At 38.0% G+C, this 25,720-nt stretch overlaps 1 protein-coding gene across 1 annotated transcript in view; it reads right to left on the bottom strand.

The window, feature by feature from the left end:
* LOC122797756 (transient receptor potential cation channel subfamily A member 1-like) overlaps positions 1-25,720 on the bottom strand; it is a 1,191,690-nt gene that overhangs the window by 429,480 nt on the left and 736,490 nt on the right. Inside the window, exon 14 of the mRNA XM_044066280.1 lies at positions 2,025-2,139. Coding sequence (XP_043922215.1) covers positions 2,025-2,139 — 115 coding nt within the window. The remainder of the gene's footprint in view (positions 1-2,024; positions 2,140-25,720) is intronic.

The raw sequence follows: 25,720 nt of genomic DNA, 5'->3' as shown, positions 1-25,720 counted from the left end.
AAATATAATGAGGTAAGGACTTCTTTTGATCTTGTAGATATATACCTTTTGTAATGAGTTGCACATGGTAAAAGGGCTTTTGAAATGCCATTACAGGATACTGGTCAAATGAGAGGGAACTATCCATCCAATGTTCTGAGATCTAGGGAGGTATGAAGGGAGGGAGGGGTTGCTTATTGAATGTGGTAACATTGCATTTTTTGGCATTTAATTTGAGCCTGTTTTTAGTACCCGAGTTATTAACAAATGAATGCTCACATTGGAGTGACTGTACCAGAGGAGGACTAGAGGATGACATTGGATATGCAAACATCTGTAAACTTTATTAACTTTGTTTGTGATTTGGAGAGCAGAGAAGTCAATGTTAAACATCAGAGATCCCATAATAAGTTTACAAATACAACAAACACAACATACTAAGAGACCATTTGGGCAAGAAACACACTGAAACTGATACCTTAGACTCAAAGAAATTTCGTAAACAATCAGCATGCATGAATATGCATGATATCATTTTAGTTAATCCAGATTCCTGTGACACAGTCAGTCTGGATGGGTTAAACAGAGATTTGCAAAAATTAAACAGAAATGGGTTGGAAGTACAACAAACAAGCTGAATCACCAACTGAATTAACCATACTGCAGGAAGGTTTGTCCCAAATAAATATCTGGTGCCAAAATCATGAATTAAACTCTAATGCCAAAAATACATTATTGATCCTGTGGAAAGACAGCCACCTCAGGGAACTACCAGTTTGACAATTTGCCCTTAGAGTTGACCCAGTTCTGAATTTGAGAAACTTAACGTGGAGGGTGAACTAACTTTTGACAAACATATGTCCATTATCATAAGAAAATCCTTCTATATTGCATAGATTATAAACAAATGGACTGTATTTAGATCTAGGGATGACATTGTCACCCTTTCCCAGCCCTCATTAGGCCAATCATTGAGTAAAATGCCCCATTTGGCATGTATCTGTTTAGTCACATGCAATGAGTGAAACACCCACAGAGGCACCTTACTAAAAAGATACATGGCCTAATTAACATGTTCTACATTGACCACCTCAAACCCGTCACTATCCTTGGTATCCTACAGACTGCTAGGAGGTCACCTATGCCTGGCATACAAGTCATCCTTTGACCTAATACTGATGGATTTACTGCACATCAGCAAGTCGAATGGCATCTGAAATACTCAGTTTAGGGTTCTAAATCACTTCCGCAAAATCACCAAATTGTTTGGAGAGACATGTATATCTTGCTGAAGATACTGCTGCTCTGAAACAGACTCCTCATCCACATAAATGAAAGTTCACTGCTATCCATATACAAGTGCAACATGGATTTATGGATGAGAAACAGAAAATCTACCCCAGGACTGCCCCGTCTACTACTAATGGATCTACCCCAGGACTGCCCCGTCTACTACTAATGGTAGCTCATCAGTGCTTTATCCTTTGCATGGGTTCCTTCAAATTATCAATGCTATGATCCCAGTTATTCTCTTTAGGGGTATTACCTACCATGGGGTGGGTAAAGCAATCCAATAACAAAATTAATTTGAGCACAAGAACAGAAATTTTCTAGGCTTGAAATGGCCTAAAAATGCAGCTAGCCTTGTTCTTACCTATGAACCTATGAACGTATGGAAGTTTTTTTCATTGCAGAAATTGATAAATGCCCTTCTATTTCAACAATAGTTTTAGTTGGATAGCACTGAAGTTAGTGTATAGTACTAAGTTTTGTGCATTCTTCATGCAGATGTAGCCTAGTTTATCAGCACTCATAAAATGCTAAACTATGAAGTTCTTTATGGTCTTGCAATCATGCTAACCAGTTTTTGTTTAAGAGCCAGTTAAGAGTTCATTAAAAGTACTTGGCTTGTTATCATGCCATATATCATCTGAGAAAAACAATTTATAGCATCATATGATAGATGGACTATAGCATGGTGTAATAAGTGTTATCTGAAAAAGGTCTTCTGATGGCTCCCATTCATGTATTGTTTTTATACTCACTCCTTCATCTTCTGTCCGGTCTATTAGCTTTAAATCGGTTTCTAAAAGTAGGTGCATTGTCTGAGTATATCCACCAAATGCAGCATAATGAAGACTTGTCCAGCATTCATAGTCCCTAGAGAAACATACAGACAGACTATTATGGTGATAATAATGTTTCATTTAGTATCAGTAAGAACAACATAGAAAAGTCAAGCCAGCAAAGCACTTTAAATGTCACTGTTTCTCTAGTTTTTTACAGATGTAGACATTCACAGGAACAAAGATTTTCACAGCGGATTAGGGCAGTTTCTTTCAGAACTTTGCCATTATGTTATGGAGGAGCTGTACATTCTGGCTTACTAGAAACTAATCTCAATTTCCAATACAAATTAGTTAATGTACGCATTATGCATTTATAAATATGTCACAGGTTCTTCAGAAAGTATTCTCTAATCCCCATAACTTTTCTAGTAAGGAATATGTCCCTGTTGATTTTCTGAGCAGTCAACCTTACATATTTATACTGCATGTGCATTATTATTATTTTTTTAGATATACAGACAGTATCAACTTATTATCAATAGATTCCCTTTAGGAACTCAGAAGTTTCTATAATGCTCTCTTTCCTCCTGTCTACATTTATTGTCTTCTAGACTGTTTACATGCTCCTGTTGTTTATTGGGCACACATTTGCCCTACTCCAAATTGCTTGTGTGCTCTGGCCTTTGGATAATAAGGTCACAAAAAATGCACAGCACAATCTATGTAGGGTTGCAACAACTGCTCATTTACAGGGATAATAGATTCCTGCTACTTTTCCATTAATGCCTCTTCCTGTGGAGTTCTACCACCATTAAACCACCACTTTCTGCCATCGTATGGCAAAACATATTTTGCCTGATATGATTGTATCAAGGGGTTGCTGTTCTGGGCATAACACCCATCTCCACCCCCACCCCCACCCCCTACATCATCACTGGCTGAATCTGATTGTAATGGCAATTGCTTAAAGCTGGGTTGTAAAGTGCCTAACTCTTTTCAACAGCAGTTTAACAGTTTACAAGCTGTCATTAAGGGAGCATGAATATGGTTTCTTATAGCTATATTATAAACCATCCATATGTTCATTTTTAAGGTAGGTTATCACCTTAAAAAGGACAGTTTGGCAGACAGATTGTAAGCTGTCTATTGAGTGATCATGATCACTTAATTCAAAGTTTATAAGCTATCATTGTTTTATTGTTTTGTGCCTCCACCATACAAGTTGACACCCACAGCACGTGCCCAATTTACCCCACTCTTGATACAACACTGCCCAGGTCCCACTTGTTTCAGTTCATTATTAATTCAACACCAGATCTGTACTCCTTTCAGTCTTTGCATACAACCCAGTTGCATGTTTATGCACATTTTGCATTAAAATAAAGCAGCCATATGTATATCATTCCAGTCTTCCTAAGTCACTTTTTAGCCTTGTTGTAAAGAATATTGCAGTGTATTGTAATATGGTGCATTATCAACAAACAGGCAAATGGTTCCTACCTGACATCCTACAATGGTACCTATTAAAACATTAAAAATGAATGGCACTACTTTTTTCTACTAAATCAAAATTCCAGTGTACAACAATATTTTAACAAATAACATAAAGCACAAAGATTACACCAGAGTCACATGTATGAAGCTACCTAAGAAGAATGCTATTAAGAACTAAAGCAGGAACTTCAAACAGTAAAACAAATGCTAATTAACATATAGTAAAAACTCTAGCACTATAGCATTATTAAATATGCAAAGGGTGATCTGTTCCCTGAGTTATATGTAAAATAGGCTGAACATCTATCAAAAACACCCTATTAAAGAAATAAACAAGAAATGATTGCCATAAGTATGTCTCTTTATGAAGTCGTATATAGGAGCCTGGTTGGAATCTCCAACAGAGCATCCGTGCTTCTTGCAAAACACAAAACACTGTGTATCCTTTTAAGCACGTTATCCATCCATGTACTGAGTTAGATAAAGGTAATATCACTGATACCCGAAGAAACCACCTTTTCTAGGCATTCGTTAATGATGCTTTTTCTAGATAGAAACCCAAAAATTCAGCTACTAGCCTTCAGAGGAAATTACTTCTGAAAGACGTCACCAGATCTTCTGTCACTCCACCTCTGCCAGATACACAACCCCCCCCCCCCCAAAGAGGTCCAAAATATATGAAGGGTATTTGCTCTCTCTGTTGGACATTCACCACATTACCCTGAGAGATTGTTACCTTTGGCCATCATTCTGTCTGAGATCCAATACTCTCTAAAGACAAGTCTTATCTTATGTCCTAAAAATCAAGGACATTTGTCCAGTCTATGTAAAACTTACTCCTGCAGCATGAGTGCATCTGTTGAGACCTTGGAAAAATAACTATACATGCTCTGTGATCAAATTCATAGTCTGGACTCCATAGTCTTTAATGTGCTAAAGTTAAAGATGTGAAGATTGCAATCTTTGTAAACAAAGGCCACCACCCAGAGCCCTTAGTCTTTTCCAATGATACAACCACCATATTGAAACTATGTTTGAAGGGTGAATGGAAGAAGGCATGTCTTATATGAAATATATCCAGAAATCTTCCTTTGGTAGCCAGAATTCCTGACATAGATGATCAAAGGATTTAAAACACATAATTACTCAAGGAGCATACTGAATTTTCTGCAATATGCTACACCATTTAATTCAAAAAGCAGTTTACAAAGTCAAAATGTGGATGGAAAAATGGAATTATGGACTTATCCTTAAGTCGCATGTGCTGCCTGCCAACAGTCTGCTTATCTTGTAACAATCATTAGCTGGTTCTTTGTCCATGTTACTACAACAGGCTGGACTGCAAGTTCATTCTAATCTATTCATTAATATTTTAGTGTCAAAGTCTTACACATCTGGCTGAAGACCATACAAGTCTCCATACTCTCTGTCTTCTAACATTTTGGTTACTCATCCAAGAATTCTGCTACTTTTATCTTGCATGATCCTCCTGTTTTTAATGTATACAGCACATACCCCTGTGAATGAATTTCAGATATTCCATAACTGTTTCATAAAGTAAATGTCTCATTTGTTTAAATCTGATTAACAGTGTAATGCTCTGACCCACTCAGTACCTATTGCAGATTCATATTTAGAAAAGCAACACAGATAGCAACAAATTATAAACAGCATCATAAAACAGAATGAGTTCTGCAGACTATTTTATGTACACAAATCTCATCATCTTCTAAGAATACTAGTTGTAGCAACACTCTTTCCTCAGCCCTCTTCATTGACCTGTCAAAAGCCTTCGACATGGTCAACCACCAGCTACTCATAAAAATGCTTAGCAACTTTTCACTGGATCCACTTGCTATACAATGGTTCCAATCCTATCTAAATAATAGGCAACAAAACTTGTCTTCCCATTTACCAATTGCCCTTGGAGTCCCTCAAGGCTCCATATTGGGTCCTCTCCTCTTTTCTATTTTTACTAACAACCTACACACTGTACTACCTCAAGCCACCTGTATCCAATATGCAGATGACTCTACACTAATATGCTCAGCCTCCTCACTTTCACAACTGCATTCCCTAACCCAAGACACATTTAACAAAGTAGAGAATTGGCTTCTTCAACGATGTCTCATCCTGAACCCAAAAAAAACAAAAATGCTACTATTTACTCCCACCCGCAGAGCCCCCCCCACTACATTTCACAATCACATCTAGTAATGGTACAATCATATCTCCAGACTCTACTGCAAAACTACTTGGAGTACTAATCGACAACCACCTCACCTTTGAGCCACATGTTAACAACACTATAAAAACAGTAAACAAAAAACTAGGTTCCCTCTACAGGATCAAACCCTTTCTTACCCCACTAGCCAGGACCACTATTGTCCGGACCCACCTTATCTGAACCCTACTATATACATCCCCTATCTATACCAAACTATGCAAAAGCAATCTGAACAAGCTAGCTAGCTCCTACAATAATATTGCCGATTTGCAACTGGCTCTACCTATAGAACCCATCATTGTAACAATCTTAATCAACTAGGGTGGTTAGAATTGCCAAATTTTATTCTATCAAACCAGCTAGCTATTGTCTATAAGATACTGTTTAATCCTACATCTACTCCAATACTAACTAATCTAATCACCCTCTACAATAACCTGAAAACCCTGCACTCTTCAAACAAATTAATGGTACAGATATGTAAAACCAACAATCTGGCTGGAGACTCTCTATTCTCTAACAAAGTGGGTAAAACCTGGAACTCCCTCCCTACTGATCTAACCTCCCTACCTTCTACTACCCTATTTAAATCCAAGCTCAAACCATACCTTAAATCGCAGTGGCTATGCCCCTGTGCAAACCCAGACTAACTTCCTCCACTGTCTCCTGACTCTATTCTTCTCACTCACACAAACTAGCTATTCCCTTTTCTACTAACACCATTGTTTGTAAAACCTTCTTAAAGTTCAAATAGTGCTCAATTTTACTTACCTTATATTTTTGTTGCATGTATATCCATACATGATATGTTAGCTTAGAAGACTTTTTCCTTACTCTTAAGCTAAAATGTATTTACTAGTATACTCTTGGCTAAAATGTATTTACTAGTAAAATTTGTTAAATCTTAGTAATGCACTTATGTTATGTGGAGCTTTTCTCCCCGGGCCTCCACTGAAAATGGACATGTATCCAGTTGGACTAGCCCAGTCAACAAATGTAAACTAAAATAAATAAAAATACTGTTACGTAAGAGAACAAGTGATAGACACAAAAACATCATAGTACTGGACAGCTTTAACTTTAACAAGCATTACTTAGACACAGCCCTAAAAAGTCAATATCTTATATGCCATTAAAAGTTAAGAAGGAATATTCAAAGTATGGGACAAATATACAGGGTAACTTTAACTCTCCATTCTTATCTGTGACCATATCTGAATACATGTATAGGAAAGCCCATGCCATCATTTTTTAATATTGTTTTGCAATCAAATATTTCTTTTGTTTCTGACTGTGTACATCTTCAAGGAGTATTGTAAAGATTTAGTTCAAAAGTCCAGTCTTCCAGTACAATCTTCCATAGTTTGAAAATAGGAAGTAATGTTACAAGTACTACTTGTCTAATCCAGAGGAAACATATGCCCAGCAACCACAGTGTCCTGTACTATGCCATTTAGGATCCAGGATACATCAGTATTAGTTTCTGGAATGGACTATGAAATAGGTCAGGTAACATTATCAATGATCTTCCCCATCATATGCTAATAACTAACTTTTGAATTTTGACAGCTACAATATAAGCTATAATTCAATCATCTTTCCTCGAAGGCCACTTGGAGAATTCTGCCATATGTGGACCACTTTAAAAAGTATAAATACTACTGAATGTGCAACACAAAACTTTGTTCATCACACCAACATTCATCTCCATTCCATCCCATCCATCCACTGATTTTGACACCAAACACACATTAATCCCTTAACTTTCAGAGCCTAAAATAAATTGTGGGGGTTTTGGGCACACTGTTTAAGTCTGACTGCTTAACATTCCCCATACTATACCCAGCCAAACTATTACTATCTTTCTCATCACAATACCATACACAGTGCAAATATCCATTAGAGGTATCACATCATTAGCAAATGAATCCATAAGTTGCAAGTACTGCCAACAGTGTACCTTAGGAACATCCACACTTAACCATAAATCCATATAGTCGTTAAAATGTCACAGTTCCTTATGCAATAAATAAATCCTGAAGATTAGATCTATTTTAACCAAAAATGACCAGCGTATATTCTACCCTACCACCACAGCATAGATGTAGAGCATGAAGTTTCACATTGTTCACCACAGCTGGTGACCAGACAGTAATAGGGTATACTAACATGTCCTAATCAGCCTCTTGTCCAGTCATAGAACAGGACAAATCTAAAAGTGGAACAACATGAACAGTGATAATGGCAGAAGCTGCCATTCAAACAGAGTGTGAAGATGCAGAAACAACTAAGAACTGATAAACATGCATTATTTTACTATTATTTATTATTATTTTTAACACACACTATTTGCATATTTACAGTTTAAGCACCAAACAATTTTTCAATGAAGCAATGAATGTTTCAGAAAAAGCCTTTTTATCTGTTCTTTTTGGTAGAACAAACCTTACAAAAACATTAGTGGACCTTAAACTTTATACAAGGAAACTGAATCTAAAATAAACTCTTCATCAAAACCCACACAGATAATCTCAGGGGTATCTCTCAGTCTCAGCCCTCCCTACTAATTCTAAAATCTAAACTTCATTGCACTGATCATGCATTCTCCATCCTAGTAGCTTTACTATGGGGTTCCATTCCTCTCTCCATCAGAGATATCCACAAGTTCTCAGACTTCAACCAGCATCTCAAGGAACACCTCATCGCCCAAACAAAGAGCAACTGCACTCACACTGGTCTTATTACATGACCCTTGCAGGTCTCTCACACCTTTTTATGTCTATTTCATTCTTTCTTATCTCATCTTGTCATTTGCTCACTTACTGCCTCTCATTCATCATATCTCCTCTTTTCTTCACATCTCTTACACTTCTGCTCCTTTCGGCTCCTCTTTTTTTTTAACATTTGTTAACCAGGATAGTCCAACTTGGAACATAGCCAATTTTCAGCAGAGGCCCAAGGAGAAACACTCTAGACACATATCTTTCAAATGTGGAAGGAAACAGGATTACCTGGAGGAAACCCACATGAGCACAGGGGGGAAATGCAGACTTCACACAGAAGGCACCCCAGCCAAGAATCGAACTAGAGAACCTCTTGCTGTGAGGTGACAACACTACTGCAGCACCACTGCACCGTCAAAAAAAATTGTGCTACAGCTTATCCAAAATCTCTGCTAAACATGATTCTATTTTTCCATCCATGTTTTGATACTGTAAAATACTTCTTGAACTAAATGTTGGAGCACATTCTTTTATTTGTAAATAAGTTCATTTTCTTTAACGTATCTTGTATCTGTAAATATGTTTTGTTAATTTCTTATGTGATCCAATTACTCAAGTTTTGCCTGCAAATGGTCCATTGAGATCAATGCACTATCCTGGTAAACAGATATAAATAAATGAATAATGGCAACTAATTTGCAGTATTTAAAGATAGAAGAGTGTTTTAAATCATCCTTTCCAGGAAGCTTTTGAAAATGTGTGTGATTGGCTAGACAGAGGGACTGAGCTGGGAAAGATGCGCAGCAGGTTAGGGTGATAAAGGATGACAAGGGAAATGAACTCACAAGTGAGGAGAGTGTGTTGAGCAGATGGACAGAGTACTTTGAGGGGCTGATGAATGAAGAGAATGAGAGAGAGAGAAGGTTGGATGATGTGGGAAAAGTGAATCAGGAAGTGCCATGGATTAGCAAGGGGGAAGTAAGGACAGCTATGAAGAGGATGAAGAATGGAAACGCTGTCGGTCCAGATGACATACCTGTGGAAGCAAGGAGGTGTTTAGGAGAGATGGTAGAGGGTTTTTTAATCAGATTGTCTAATGAAATCTTGGAAAGTGAGAGGATGCCTGAGGAGTGGAGAAGTGTATTGATACCATTTTTTAAGAATAAGGGCGATGTGCAGAGCTGTAGTAACTACAGAAGGATAAAATTGATCAGCCATAAAATGAAGTTATTGGAAAGAGTAGTAGAAGCCAGGTTAAGAAGAGAGGTGATGATTAGTATGGTTTCATGCCAAGGAAGAGCACTACAAATGTGATGTTTGCTCTGAGAGTGTTGATGGAGAAGTATAGAGAAGGTCAGAAGGAGTTGCATTGTGTCTTTGTATACTTAGAGAAAACATATGAAAGGGTGCATAAAGAGGAGTTGTGGTAATGTTTGAGGAATTTGGGAGTGGCAGAAAAGTATGCAAAAGTGGCACAGGATATGTATGAGAGCAATGTGACAGTGGTGAGCTCTGAGGTGGGAGTGATGTCTGTGTTCAAGGTGGAGGTGGGATTACATCAAGGATTAGCTCTGAGCCCTTTCTTATTTGCAATGGTGATAGACAGGTTGACAGATGAGATGAAACAAGAGTCCCCATGTACTATGATGTTTGTGGATGATAATGTGATTTGTAGTGAGAGTAGGGAAAAAGGTTGAGAAGACCCCGGAGAGGTGGAGATATGCTCTAGAGAGGAGAGGAATCAATGTCAGCAGGACTAAGACAGAATATATGTGTATGAATGAAAGGTAGGACGCAGTAGAGTTGGCGAAGGTGAAAGAGTTTAAATACTTGGGATCAACAGTTCAGAGTAATGGTGAATGTGGAAGAGAGATGAAGGAGAGAGTGCAGGCAGGGCTGTGTGGGTGGAGAAGAGTATCAGCAGTGATTTTTGGCAGACGGTTACCAGTAAGAGTGAAAGGGAAGGTCTACAAGATGGTAGTGAGACCAGCTATGCTATATGAGTCGGAGATGGTGGTATTGATAAAAAGACTGGAGTCAGAGCTGGAGGTGGCAGAGTTAAATATGTTAAGATCTGCATGGGGTGTGACAATTATGGACAGGATTAGAAATCAGTATATTATAGGGTCAGCTCAGGTAGGACGGTTTGGAGACAAAGCCAGAGAAGTGATATTGCATTGGTTTGGACATGTGCTGAGGAGGGATGTTGGGTATATTAACAGAAGGATACTAAGGATGGAGCTTCCAGATAAATGGGAAAGAGGAAGGCCTAAGACAAGGTTTAAGGATGTCGTGAGAAAGGACATGCAGGTGGCTGGTGTGACAAAGCAAGATGCAGAGGACAGGAAGAAACGGAAACAGATGATCCACTGTGACGACCCCTAATGGGTGCAGACGAAAGGAAAAGAAGAAGAAGAAGAAGAAAAATGTGTCAATGACATTAGAGACATTAGTACCAACCTATGAACCTATATAGGAAATTCACCCCGGGGATCATGTCAGTCACCCTGCTAGACAGGGGCCTGGAGAAGTAAATATTGTGGGAAGAAATATCCAGGGAATTGTTATGGCTAGGCTTGCATAGGCCCTAGGGCCGATAGCCTAGTACCAACCTATGAACCTATGAACCTATGAACCTATTATGATGAAGCCTGTCCACCCACCTATTACAGTTTAACTCCTAAAGAAAGAAAGCTGCCAATAAAAGTGCAACTTGAAAAATCAGTAAGACACATGCATGCTGGTCAGTGGTGATTTGTGATTCTTATGGCATGGGTCATTTATATCAACTATACATTTTAATTATAATGTGATTTTGAATTAAATTAACTCACTACAATTGACATTCTAAATGATTTGCATATGAACGACTGTATTTCATTAAATTTTTCTGAATTCATTAAAATTTCTTATCCTAGAACTGGAACACTTCTGAGCATTCCAAAACTGCATACACATTTATAGACTTATTCACTTGCCTTTTCAGCTGATTGTTTTAGCCTAAGATTCAACAAATGGACCCAGCAGCATATATTTGGACTGCAAGATGAAAAATTTGGTTTCCAAGATAAAGTCATAAGTTAGGGACTCTTTCAGCTTGTTAATAAAACTGCTTCTTTTCAGCAAATGTTATTCTGATTTAGTTTTAGCTGCAGTTGAAGTGTATTCATTACCAAAGGATCATGGGATCATAAGAGGTTACTAGGCAATTGGCCCTAAGGACTCTACAAGCCTAGTCATGTTATACCTTTGTTCCCTTATGGACCAATATATATAGTCTATGTTTGGGCATGAATCTAAAATTAGCACTGACTGTCCTGTCTACAAGGGACATAGGTGAAATCCTCTGTGTAAACTTACAGTTTTTCATCCGGTTGTCCAGGTTACACTTAAATAGGGTCATTGAGGAGCTCTGTTTTACATGAAATGGGAGTTTGTTCCAGAGGTTGGCAACCTCTGGGAGACATATCTGTCTCTCCAGTATGTCCTGTTAATATCGCAGGCTAGGTTAAGATCCCTAGAGTAAGTGAATCTTGCCCCATTGGATTTGTGGATGTGTAACAGCTTCATCCAGACAGGGTCTGAGACTGCTCTGTAGGCCAGGCACAAGTCATCTCTAAACAGTATATTTGGTACTGAGTAAAGCGATAGGGCCTTCAGTCTGTCAGTGTAGGTAATTTGTTATAGGCCATGAATTTTCTTGATGAGAAAACTCTGAGGTCTCTCCAGTTGCTGCAGATGTCTGGTGAGCTACATACAGAAGAGAGCATTGTACTCTATTATTGGTCTGATGAGAGCCGAGTACAAGGGAGTTATAACCTCCTTAGCTTTAGATGCTGTACCCTTGCTTATGAGGTGTGCAGCACAGAAGGCTTCCTTACTACTGTGGACACTTAATGATTAAAATTAAGGCTGCTATCAACTTGCGTTCCTAAATCTCTCACTACTGTGTTTGAACTTAGGGGGATATTATTAATACTGTAATTAGCAGGCATTTCTCCTTTGCCAAAGGTGATGATAATGCATATTTTTGCATTTTGTTTAAGTCCATGGCTTTGACACCAATTATTTGTCTGCGTAAGCCCATTTTGTAGTATGATGACATCTTTGGGGGGATTCAATGAGTGCCCCCAGTTTGCAGTCAACAGCAAACTTAGTAAGCCACAGACCATCTATTTCCACCTGGACTTCTGAAAAATAGGTACCAAACAGTAGGGAGCCTAGCACAGAGCCCTGTGGAACACCACTGGTAACAGGTCTGCTACCAGAGTTGGCCTTCCCAATTTTGACTGCATGTGTACTGTTTGTGAGCCAGTTGGCAACCCATCTAGTGACATAAGAGTTAATGCCCAGGTGGGTGAGTTTCTCAATGATGCCTTCGTGAGGGATTGTGTCAAAGGCCTTGGCTTGGTCGTGCTAGGCAGTGTGAACTGTTTTTCCTTCATCCAGGGCTTTGGTGACATTCTCAAAGAAGTCCACCAGGTTTAGCAGGCAAGATCTGTCCTTAATGAAGTCAAACTGGGTTGGGGTCAAGAGTTTGAAGGTCATTTCTATCCTTGTTGATAAGATCCATGAAGATTTTCTCCATGGCCTGTCAGATACAGCTGCTTAGGCTTATGGGCCTATAGTTCCTGGGGTGGATTGCGGGACCCCCTTTGTGCAAGGGGATTGCAGTTGCTGTTTTCCACTCAGCTGGGACAAAGCCAGTACTTATACTGAGATTGAAGAATATGCTCAGCAGTTCTGGTATCTCCTGTTTTAGACTATTTAATAGGCAGCTTGGGATGCTGTCCGGTCCCCTAGAGGCTGTGTTTTTGGGGTCTATATTAAAAGACCAAAGAGGTATTTCATCGAACACCTCTTGGTCAACATATAAAGAGCAAACACATTAAAGCACGAGCACTCAAAACAGTGATTTCTTTCCCTGGTAAAGAAAGAAAACACACACACACACACACACACACACACACACACACACACTTTCAAACATAACAACGTCAGAGTCTGACAATAAAATAAATAAATAATACAATAAATGCATTCCTTACATGAAAATACCGAACTTGGTACACATCTAGTATGGCCGTCCCTGCTAGAATATGGCCGGGCAGCTGTCTGTAAGGATCGCCACCAGTTGTAGAATTACTGTGCATAGTGTACAGCTGCAGCAGCTATGCTATTCAGCCGTACTGCTCTATGGCAAATTGCTGCTGCAGCCAATTGGTTTCGGTGATGTAGCTCGCAGGGAAATGTCTTACTAGCTACACGCCGGAACCCGGTACCATCTACAGCTAGTTCAGCACAAAGCTGGGCCTTCTCTTTTAGATCGTGGATGTAGCTAAAGAATGCTTTGCAATTAACCTTAGCTAGGGATGCTAATTTATTTTCATAATTAGCTTTTGAGGACTTTATAAGATGTCTAATCTGCTTGTTTATGCTTTGGAGGGAGTTTTTCCTTTGCTGGGACTACTTCCTCTTTTTTTTTCAACAGCAGTTTCTTTCTCTTATTGTATTACCTATTTATGATGGATGTCCTCCAGGGTGGCTTATTTTTTTGTGTGGAACTTGAGTCATTCTTGTATGGCTGAGTCTGTACAGTTATATAAGTTTATACAGGACATTTCTGCACAACTTAGTATAGGAATCATTGCTGTCAGTGTTGGCAGGGGGTCTGAAACTATTGATGCCATCACTCAGTAGGCTCTAGTTTGCTTTAGAGAAAATTTTTTCACTTTTCTGCTCCTGAGGGTGGGTCAGGTACAATCATTATTTCGAACAAGACTGATTTATGATCGGACTTTACCAGGGAGGCCCCCACACATGCAGTGGTACAGTGATCCCCCATGTTGGTGAGCACTTTGTCAAGGCTGTTAGAGTCCCTTGTGGGGGTGCTGACTATCTGCTCCAGAGCATTTGTGTTAACAAAGTCCAGGAACCTTTGGGTGAATGTGTTTGTGCTCATATATGTTGCCCAATCGATGGAAGGATACTTAAAGTCACCCATGACCAGGGTAGTTGGCTGCACTGAGATTGACTCAAGTAGGTCCAGGTAGGCTTTGTGGTTCTTGTGGTTCATGGTGGGGGACCTATAGCTAACAATGACATGGGGGAGGGGTCTTTCCTACAGTTAGTTGGACTTGGAGTAACCCTAGGGAGTTTTAATGTTTAGTCAGTATAGAGGTGTATATGTCTTTAATGAAAATGGATACTCCTTCTCCCTTGTTTTTCTCATGTTCATTGTGTGGTCTGAACATGTGGAAGGCATTGTAGCCTTGCATGGCCAGGGTACTGTCTGTGGACTTGAACCATGTCTCTGTGACTGCACAGACATTGGCATCTTCCAAGGTAAGGAGTGCTTCCAGTGAGTGCAGTTTCCAGTTTAGACTCCTAGCATTAAGCAGCAAAACCTTGAGTTTGTCTCTAGTGGATTTTTTACATCAGGAATTTTGTTGTTATGACATTACCTAAAAATGGCACTATGGGGGAAGCAATCTTCCAGGGTGAGAAGTGTTTCAAGTAAGTGCAGTTTCTGATTTAGACTCCTAGTATTAAGCAGCATAATGCTGAGTTTGTTTCTGGAAGATATTTTTACGCCGGTAATTTTGGTCTTATGACAGTGACTAAAAAGGCACTATGAGAGAGGCAAGTAGCTTTGCCAGCAACCTAAAGCCTAGAGGTTACAGCTGAAGACCATCTATGGCAAAGCAGCGTCGTCTGTCGACCGTATCATCACAGGCTGTCAGAACTGGATTGACAACAGAAGCAAAGCCAATTGTTGAAGTCAGTCATGTTTTGTTTGTATTGTGGATTATATATATGGATTACATATGTGCATTCTACAGAATATAGAAATACTGAAATTAAGAGACTATTTAACTAGGCATACAGATTTTTTTCTACAAAACAATGAATACCATCCATTTTTTAATAGGATTAGCTTTACGAAATAATGTTCTGTGCTCATTGTCTTTAAGTTTCAGGTGCTGCTAGTGATGTTTCATAATTTCAGGTACAGTGCTCTCCAATTTGATAATGACAAACTGATAAGATGAGCTTTGTATGTTTTAGAATTATTTTACAATGTTCCTATTTATGCTCCCTACACAGATGGTCTTTTTTGTTAATGGGAATTGCACTGAAGAAGGTTAAAAAAATTGTTGGGAAGATATGAATAAAACCATAAAATTCTTAAGGTTTACATTCAAGATTTCTAAGAAGCGTATAGTGTTTTAACTGTTTTACAGAGCACATGCACATTCTTTTTTTATCAGAAATTGCTAGAAAAATATTTGTTAACAGTTATTTACATGCAAATAGCCATGATTCAGTTCACATAAAGAGAGACCTGGTTAAGAATCAAGTAGTACAAATGTCAAGATAAACAGTAAATGCTGAATATGTTTTTAAAGAAGTAGAAAAAGCAAACATTATTGGTAGTAGAAATGCTTACTATAAGGCTATTTTAGGAAATGGGGAATACAGATAAGAAAGTCAAAGGACATCAGATAATAAGGATTTTAGTTTCAGTAGGAGCAATACACAAGTACAGATAAGGTACAAATCTACAAAACCAACTGGAAAACCATTTTAGGTTATTGACTGGCATATATGTTGGATAAAGGACAAGTTCCAGCTAGACTAGCCCGGTCAACAAATGTAAAATAAAAATAAATAAATAAATAAAAAAGGGTCATTATTTGAATCAATTACAAAAGACGCATTTTCACTTTAACAGACATCAATTCAGTAACAAAAATGGTATGTTTATAGATAGACATTATTCACACTGCAGATTTATTAGTGAAGGTCTTTATATAGGTTTGATTCTACTATGAAACTACAAAGAGCAAAATCTGTGCATCAGAAATGCCAATAACTAATGCTTGAAACACAAACGGGAGAAAAAACAAAGTGTGTTTCTGAAAGGGAGGTAAGCCTACATCAACCCCTTTGAAATTATATCAATTCCATGGTTGCTGTAATGTGAAAAAGTGAGAAATCTCTCCAAACTAGTGAATCATTGCTGAGGCACATTTAGAAATTACACTGGTAGTGATTTCCTTTGGAACATGGAAATTGTAATTATGTTCCTTAGCATCTTCTATCTCAGGCAACTGACCCTCGAGAAATGACACCTTGACAGCTTGTAGATATACATATACATAATTTTTGTGACAAATATGTAATGAAGGGGTATTTTAATTATAATAACACAATAGTGGTTGATATAGTATTTTGTTCAACATGTCAACAATGTTATAGGTTCATAGGTTCATAGGTAGGTACAAGGCTATTGGCCCAAGGGCCTACGTAAGCCTAGCCAAAAGGGTTCCCTGGCTTACGCCACCCAAGAAAGTTATTTTCCTGTGCCACTGTCGAGCAGAGACACAGAAGTGATCCCCGGGGTGTATTTCCTATTTCCCATACACTCATCAAGATTTTTCTTGAAGAGTGCTAATGAAGAACTTTGCTTGACATAGATGGGTAGCCTGTTCCAGAGTATGGGAAGTCTCTGGGACAGGAATTTATCCCTCCAGCATGTCCTGTTCATTGTGGTGACACGGTTTAGGTCCCTAGAGCATGTAGCTCGAAGGGATTGGGATTTCTTTAAGTGTAGCATGTCCAACAGATCTGGGTTTGACACAGCTTTATATGTTAGGCAGAGATCACCTCGGAGTAGGCGATATGCTACGGAGTAAAGTTGGAGTTTTTTGAGGCGATCAGTGTAGGGCATTTGTTTGAGGCCTGTAATCCTCTTTTTGAGGTACTTCTGTGGCCTTTCCAGCTGCTGCAGATGTCTTGTGAGGTACATTCCAAAAGGGGCGTTGTACTCTATAATGGGTTTAGTGAGTGTCGAGTAGTGGGGAACAATGACCTCTTTTTTCCTGGATGAGAACCCTTTTATGATGAGGTGTGCCACGTAGAAGGTCTTCCTGACTACTGTGGCGATGTGACTATCAAAGAAGAGACTACTGTCCACCTGGGTCCCAAGGACTCATCACACATTTGGTGTTAAGTAGATTGTTGCCTATGTGGTAGTTCATGGGTACAGAGTTTTTACCAAAGGGGTATATAGGAAAATCAACAAGATTAACTAAAAGAACTAAAAGAATCTATAAACATGCCTTCTAATGGATAAAGGACAAAATAATGCATTGTTTAAGAATACACTGAGTTTTGCATATTTTAGGAAATGTACGTTTTAGTTTTAGACTCTGTGCAATGGATCCCTGGGGGGTTATGATAGAATACTAAGCAACAAGATTTTTACTGGCAGTTATGGTTAGATGCCAGTAATCTCCCAAAATTAAATGAAAACACTAACATCTGAAATACATCGAAACTTTGAGCTCTTCATTAACAATAATAGTTTTAACTACAGGAAAGGCATTGTGACTTTTTCTGTATACAGTACTAGTTAAAAGCTTTATTGGGTACTAACCATGTGCTTTTAAAACAGAAATTAAAATAAATGCTCCTTTATTGAAAATGGTTTTAGTCCAGAAGAAGTGCTATTTCTACTTTTAAGACAAAAGCCTTAAACTCTGTCAATAAAATGCTTTCAAGCCTACCATCCAGTGGTGTTTTTCATTTTGGTTGATTTCTAGATTCTGTCAAACAGTTTTACCTTTCACTTCTGCTGATGCATGGTTCGCCCAATTTGATACAAAGCATTTACTGTAACCATACTTAGTTCTGGGAATTTATACCAGGATAAACTTCAAACTAGACCCAGTTTGGTCATGGTTGCCACCTCACTCTCAGTCATCACTATGCTACTGCAGCTTTCTCATAATTGATTAGATGTGGCATTCCTAAACCACTCTTCTTAATAGGAGTCATGAGTTTCTTCGTTCTGAGCCTAGGTGAGTGATATCTCTATAAGAAATTCTATTTTTTGACATTTCTAAGGCATTTGTTAATGCTATAAAAGTAACAATACTTATAAGAAACATTTTTTCTAATGCCATCACATTTGTTGCAGAAATCTATCCCTATATCCACAACCCCTTTTTCTTATTTTTGCACTGAGGGGTGGGTGTCACTTCAAAAGTGGCTATCATATAGAGCCAAGATTTACACTGCTGGGTGGCTAGTCCTGCCATGATTGTTCTTCTACACCACTCACACCTATGGCCAGTTTAGAGTGTCCAGTCCACCTACTACATGACTTTGGAATGTGGGAGGAAGCCGGATCACCGAGAGGAAACCCACACAGACACAGGGAGGTCATGCAGACTCAGTACAGAAGGCACCCCAGCAGAGAATCGAACTGGGGAGCCTCTTGCTTTAAGGCACCAATGCTATGAGGAATATCGGTGTTCTAACATCTTTTACCTCTGAACAAAGTGTATGAGTACTCATCACTATAATTCTGCTTGCATGTATATACAGCCTAGATCCAACTAAACATTCTTTAAGTATTGGGAATGAGAGTGAAACCCATAGATTAAACAAACCTAATTGAAAGGAAAAAGCTTTGATGTCCCTACAGATAAACAAAATACAACCATCAAAAATAGTTTCTGATTTCAAGTGGGGAAGGCAGGACTGTTTCCTGGTTCTTACCCTGAAATATTCTATCATAGGGAAACATCTTCTTCATTCGTTTTTTCCTGGTTAGGGGTCAACACAGCAGATCACCTGTCTGCTCATGATTGGCAGTGGAGTTTTACACTGTTGAGTTGCCAGCCTGCTGCCCAACCTTCCACAGAGGGCACACACACACACTCACACCATGGGCCAATTTAGAGTGTCCAATTCACCTACAGCATGTTTTTGGGATGTGGGAGGAAACTGGAGCACCCAGAGGAAACCCACTCGACCACAGGGAGGACATAAAGACTCCACACAGAAAGCACCCCAGCTGAGGATTGAACCAGAGAACCTCTTGCTGTAAGGCAGTATTGCTAACCACTGCACCACCGCAGCCACCCTATTCTATCATAGGGAAACTAAGAGGTAGAAATCAGGTTATAGCGGCTAACAGGTATAATTCAAGTGCAATATTTATGGATCATCAGTGAAGATAAAATTTCAAGTGTAAGTTTTAAAAGTAAGAGGAAAGGAAATAACCCTGATAGGTTCCCCTACTGAATGGATACCTCAAACAGGTTTGCCCACTGTTAATGTTGTAGGCTGTAAATTCCTTATAAGAAAGGTTTATATTTGTCAATAAAGATCTAAAGGCCACATTTTTTAAGTACTTTCAAGAGTAATAACTGTGTTAAAGAATCAAATGTGTGTGTGTTTGTAATTTAAGAAGATCACAGTCATTGGTTCTGTAGATGAGCTGGCTGAGGAATATGAGTTATAGAGTAGAAACAAGCTCAAATTAGAATGGAGACTGACTGATATATTATAAATGGGAGAGTTAGATGACACAGAATGATCAGGTTATGTTAGGCAGGTTGGATCATTAGTAGTTTGATTATTTTTTGAGGAAGTTTAGAAGTTGAGCTCAAAGTAGATCGGCTTCAGGTCTCCAAGGAGATTATCCCATGCTTTTACACCTCATACCAAGACAGAGTGGTCACTGCACAGCAACTTGTTTTTTTGTGCATTTTAAAACTGGGCATTTTTAAGCATGTGACTGAAGGTTGTAGGTTATAGTGAGCAGATACTTGAGATAATTAATTGGTTATGTGAGAAAAAAGACTAATTTTAGCAGCTTGATAAGCAATGAGATTTTTATAGTATTGCACAGTGGTGTTTATAATATTTTGCGGGAGGCTCTCTGCAAGGCATGGGGAATGTTTGGCAGCTTATGTTTAAGTTCAGCAAAAAGAATGCCTGTTCTAATAACAGTTCTGCCCTGTGGTGATTAAATATGTAAGTAGGACAGTTTTCAAGCCTAAAGGAGTAGTAAATTGTTTTTGGATCTTGTGATGCTCTTGAATTTTGAAAGTCAGTCACTGCTCTAACCATAAGTGGAGGTACTGACACTGGGAAATAGGTATAATAAATGAAGGGCCTGTGATGGACAGATAATGAGGACTAACAGACAAGTCTGTAGTTCCTAGCCCCCTTCTCCCAAATATGTGAAGAGGGATGAGAAAGGCAATTTGCAGTATAAAGGAATCTGATCCTCTTTCCATATTTTCTTACAAATGTAAAGGCAGTACTGACAGTTCTTTTTTTAGTTCTTTAAGAATTTTTAAGTACATTTTAAGACACTCTTAGCTTGGGTAAAAGTGAAGCTACTTGTAGTAGTAGCAGTACACTATTACCATGCTCTAAAAGATAGTCTCCAATTCATTTGGCATTCAAAATTGATGAGATCTTTACACATGACATCAAAGAAGTCATAGTTCTAGCACTCGGCAACATTCTGCATCATTAAAAATTATGCCTTAATTCAAGGATAAAATAATTGGCTTCAGAAACTGGCTAGTAAATTGATGCCATTCTAGAGAAGTATAGTATGTGCCATTGTGAGATGAAATAGTCAACAGACTCCCCAAACTGCTTTACTAGGAATAGTCAGTGTCGCTCACTTCTCAGCTTTTACATACTAGCTAAATTGCTGATGTCCCTTCTCCCCCAAAGTTCCCTACTAAGCAAAGTTCAGTTAGTATACATTCTGGCATAACAATTTCCAATCTGGATATGAAGAAGTTAGTACTATTGTATCTCAAAAATCAAAACAAAAAAATGCCTGAACATGTTGAGTGAGATTTCTACATCTTATCCTCACAAAAATAAGTCACCGTTTTACATCACCCAATTTGTTATCCATTCTTTTGCAGAGCTGACCATCTCACTGAGACTTCCTCCCTGAGAACCTGGTTCACAACACCTAATAACTCCTCTACATTCAGGAATTATTCCCAGAACAACTACTTGCTATTTATCCACTACAGCAAATGGTAGAGCTCCCAGCAAACCTTGAACCTGAAGCTGCTACCTTTTTCTCTGAATCTTACTACCTTGTAAATAGATATATTTAGGCATCTACTTTCAACTGATGCAAGCATAAATGCAAATTTAAAACTGCACCCATATGGTGGAACTCCCAGATAAATAAACAGTATAACAAAATGAAAAAGCTTTTGGCCATTTATAAAAGATCACTAGCTTATTATTATAAAAGGAATGTGTACCTCAGTTTTACAATTAGGAAATGCATGTTTGCCTGGTAACTTTGAATCACAAACATTTCAAAACATGATTGAGATTATAAGGCATTCTTAAATTGTATTAGAAAGCATAAAAATTGCCAATAACTATGTGTTAAAAACCTCAAATGATACCACCTTCTCTAAAACCATGGACATCGATAACATCCCTGTCGATAAATTCTTACAACTTCACCCTACTCACTATTCTTTCTATCCTAAACCTTCCTTCCACAAACACTCAGGACCTTTCATCACTTTTCACAACTGAAAATAAAAAATCCATGGGTCTTGTCAGTTTCAACAGATGCCTGCTGAAAAAGGCTATATCCTCTCTAGAAAAACCCATATATCTATACTTAATTTGAAGTTTGCCCACTAGTTACATCTCTAAGGTGTGGAGAAAGACAGTTATGGTGTCACTGCATAAAGGTGCCACCCTAATGACCTTGGGAATTAGCAACCTACTCGTCTCCTAGTAGTATTTGCAAGGCTATGGGCTGTATTATAGGTGAACTAACAAACAGTGATATAGGTGTCCTTATAGCCCCAGACTCAGACAAGTTTGGCTTTGTAAAATGTAGCTCATTCCTTCTCAACAATATTGAACTCTCCAGAAGTGAATAAAGGGCACACAGTGCACAGTGGCTATGTGGACCTTGTCATGGTTTTCAACACTATTCCCATTGAAGGGAATATTGACAAACTCATAAACAAAAAAGTTGCTGTAAAGCACATTCCCAAAACTGAATAACCAAAACTAAGTGCAAAATCAGATCAATCAAGACAGGAAGCAAACCATGTCCAACAACAACAGATTTATTGAACCATCAGTAAACATAAGTTTAATACCTGTTAAATATACAGTGTTTTCATCTTAATATCACCAAGACATCATCAGAGCTAAAAAGCACAGTCGTTAAACTCCTTTAAAAATATATTCATAATTAAGTACTTAATCGATTAGTTTAATCTTAAAGGGACCACTGTTATAAAAACATACTTTTTAAACTCCATAGTGCAATCAGAAATAAAGAAAGAAAAAAGCACATTTAAAGATTTTTCCAAGAAGCAGATACAGTCCTATTGTTCTAATTTCAAAACTATTAAAAACATCTATATGTGTAACATGAATATAAGTGTAACCATGTAAACAACCAGAGAACCAAGACTCTCAGTAGAAATCCAAACCAAAAAAAGTGGAGCAACACCAGAAGCCACAGTGTCAAAGCTTAATTAAATCCAAGACCATAAAACAAAAGGATTAAGCGCTTTTGTCCGGTTCCTTCCAGACTTCTTCAGAATCACTTGTGTAACCTATTTACATAATTTAAATACCCCTCAAAGACAATCAGATGATTCTTTTGGCCAATAAAATTTGAATTACCCCATAAATATCTAAATATGCAACAAAATCACCTAGATAAAGAAAAAAATGTTAATGTCCACAATAAAAATAAACACAAACCTTCTCATTAAAAACAAAAACAATCAAACAAAGTGTTATAAATTATATTAATTTTAAAGGCATTTAAGTTTGTGTTTTTTGGTTCTGATGGAGTCTTGGTGATATTAGGATGAATTGCAGAATATTATTTAAGTGGTGTTAAACAATATTTTTTGGTGGTTCAATAAACCTGTTGTTTTGGGACGTGGCTTGGCTCCTGTCCTGATTGATCTGAGTGGCCACTTGGTTTTAATTATTATTGACAAACTATCCCAAAAGAGCATTAATCCATAAATAATTCACTAGATAGCCAATTGGCTATCTGATAGAACCTATGTCACAAAGGTTAGGATTTTTTGTTTTGGACAGAAAATGTTCCCCAGGGTTTACCATACAAGTCTCTGTCATAGTTTACCTCATATTTCTTATATACGTCAGTGACACAGAAGCTGATATAAGTGGACCACTGCTAACCAAGTTTGCTGAAGTTTGTAAACTAGGGTCAGTTATCAAATCCCATTCCGATACTCAAATTCTCCAAAACAGGTTCCACAAAAGGAAAGCTTGGTTTATAAGCTATGGTCTTACCTTCAATGTCATGAAATGCATTATAGCTTCCTTTAGTAAATCTAGAATCTCAGTTACATACCCCATAGATAGCATTCTACTTAAATGTAACACTCCGTCAGGAACTTGGGAACCGATGCAGATAGCAAAATTCCCATTTGAATACTACAGCTCTGTTTTTGTAAAAAAATCTGTATGCCTTCAACATGCACCTTACTAACCACCTAAGCCAATTTGGAAGACATCACTGTATCTTCACCAAAAAGATCTCAGGTCTCAGTACCGTTAGCTAGTTTAAAATCTTATCCTTTTACTCAATGTCACACACATTCTGAGTCATGATCTCTGATTAGTCTTCTGTGCTTTAAATAGTTCTATATTCCTTGAATTCTTTCACTTAAACTGAATTGGTGTTGAAGCAAACATATGCTTTAGATATTCTCTAGTCTATGGGCATTACCTCTGCATCGCATCATGGATTCCAGAGACATTATGGTGTTATTTCTATCATATTCTTATTTGGCAAGTTCACTTGAATGACCTAAGTATGGAACAGAAGCCATTTTTTCAGTTTACTTAATGTCTATAGAAAACATCCACAATATTAGAGTCCTTATGATACTTATTGTCCTAGGCATAAGTCAGTGCACATTAAACTGGTGTATGGGCTAGATGTTTGAAAGAAGCTACAGAAGTACAAGATGTATTCACTGTAATCTCATACTACATAGAAAATGGTGTCCTTATAATATTATATTAGGTCCTATTTTTGTCTCTGTTTTTTGAAAATCCATTGTCCTCCCACCAAGATATACATTTAGCCAGATGTAGAAGATTTCACCATCACTTGCCTGTCAGACACTTTGTTCAAAATAGATCAAAAAAGTCAAGTAGGGATTTCTGGACTATAATCATGGTTACAAATTTCAGGGTTACCTCTAAGTTTTTCCAAGAAAAAAAAAACATACTTTTCTCCAGTCATCACAATGAAATGTCAACAACAGATGTACATTTCCTGTATTAAAAGCTCTATTGAACAAGGTCAATCCATTAAATACTTAAGGACAATATTTGTTAGCCCAAATCAAAATGCAGCTAGACTATAGAATCAAATAATTTCTGTTCATCTCTGCAAGAATCAAACTGTCTTCTTAAAACCCACCAAAGTTAACTGTTTGTGTATTCCTACTGACCAGCCTGTTTAACACTTGTGCATCAAACTTAAATCATCATATAGTAGAGTCACTGTACCTGTCTCTATGCACTACTATGTGTATTAATTTAAGAGCTATCTCTCAGAGAATGGTTGTCCATTTTTGTATCTTGTCTTTGGACATGTAAACATCTATTCAGCACTTGCATTTGCCTGGCTCTGTAAGTAAGATTTAGGTACAGTAACCTCTCTTAGAGATAGATAGGAATATAGTAATATTAGTTTAGATGTTTTCTGTATTTATGTGAGAATGTCCTGCATGTTGTTTTAAAATATTTCCTGTGATTCTGACTCTGTTGTCACTGTGTTGAGTCATTGAGTATTTTCTTATGCTTTTATTATGCATTATTACAAGTATTTAAACCTTTTAATTTTGGCTGTTTTGTTTAGAGATATTTAAGCTCTTAAAGTACTTGCATATGTATTTGGTGACACGGTGTCGCCACTCCTAAATAGTGTTAAAAGTTTTGGTCACACTTAGCATTTGGATAATAGTAACATTACACAGTAGAATTGGTCACCCTTTGGGAAGGGCCTTATAGTAGCTGATAAAGAGTGGTTGGTGGCAGCTGGTATTACCTTATAGTCTGGGTAGAAGAGGGCATAGCTAGTGAACCTGTGCCAGCCTTCCTCAAGAGTGTTTGTGTGTTTGTATATAAATCAAATCTCAAAGTGTATGTGTGTGTCAGCTACTTTTGCAGGGACATGAAGCAATGGTTGGACAGAGAGAGTGCTGGAGGTTTTGGCTTGAGCACTTGGCTGAGATCTTAACTGTATAGCTGTGCCAGTGGGAAATCTTATTGGGGATCTGGAGAGAGAGGGAGAAACAAGCCCCAGACTGACTGTAATCTCCGTGTGCTCTTAAGGGAAATTGTACTTTACT

The sequence above is a fragment of the Protopterus annectens genome, chromosome 3.part1 (assembly GCF_019279795.1).
Source record: "Protopterus annectens isolate FY-2018-M chromosome 3.part1, PAN1.0, whole genome shotgun sequence".
NCBI lineage: Eukaryota > Metazoa > Chordata > Ceratodontiformes > Protopteridae > Protopterus > Protopterus annectens.
This window is presented reverse-complemented; position numbering and strand designations above follow the sequence as displayed.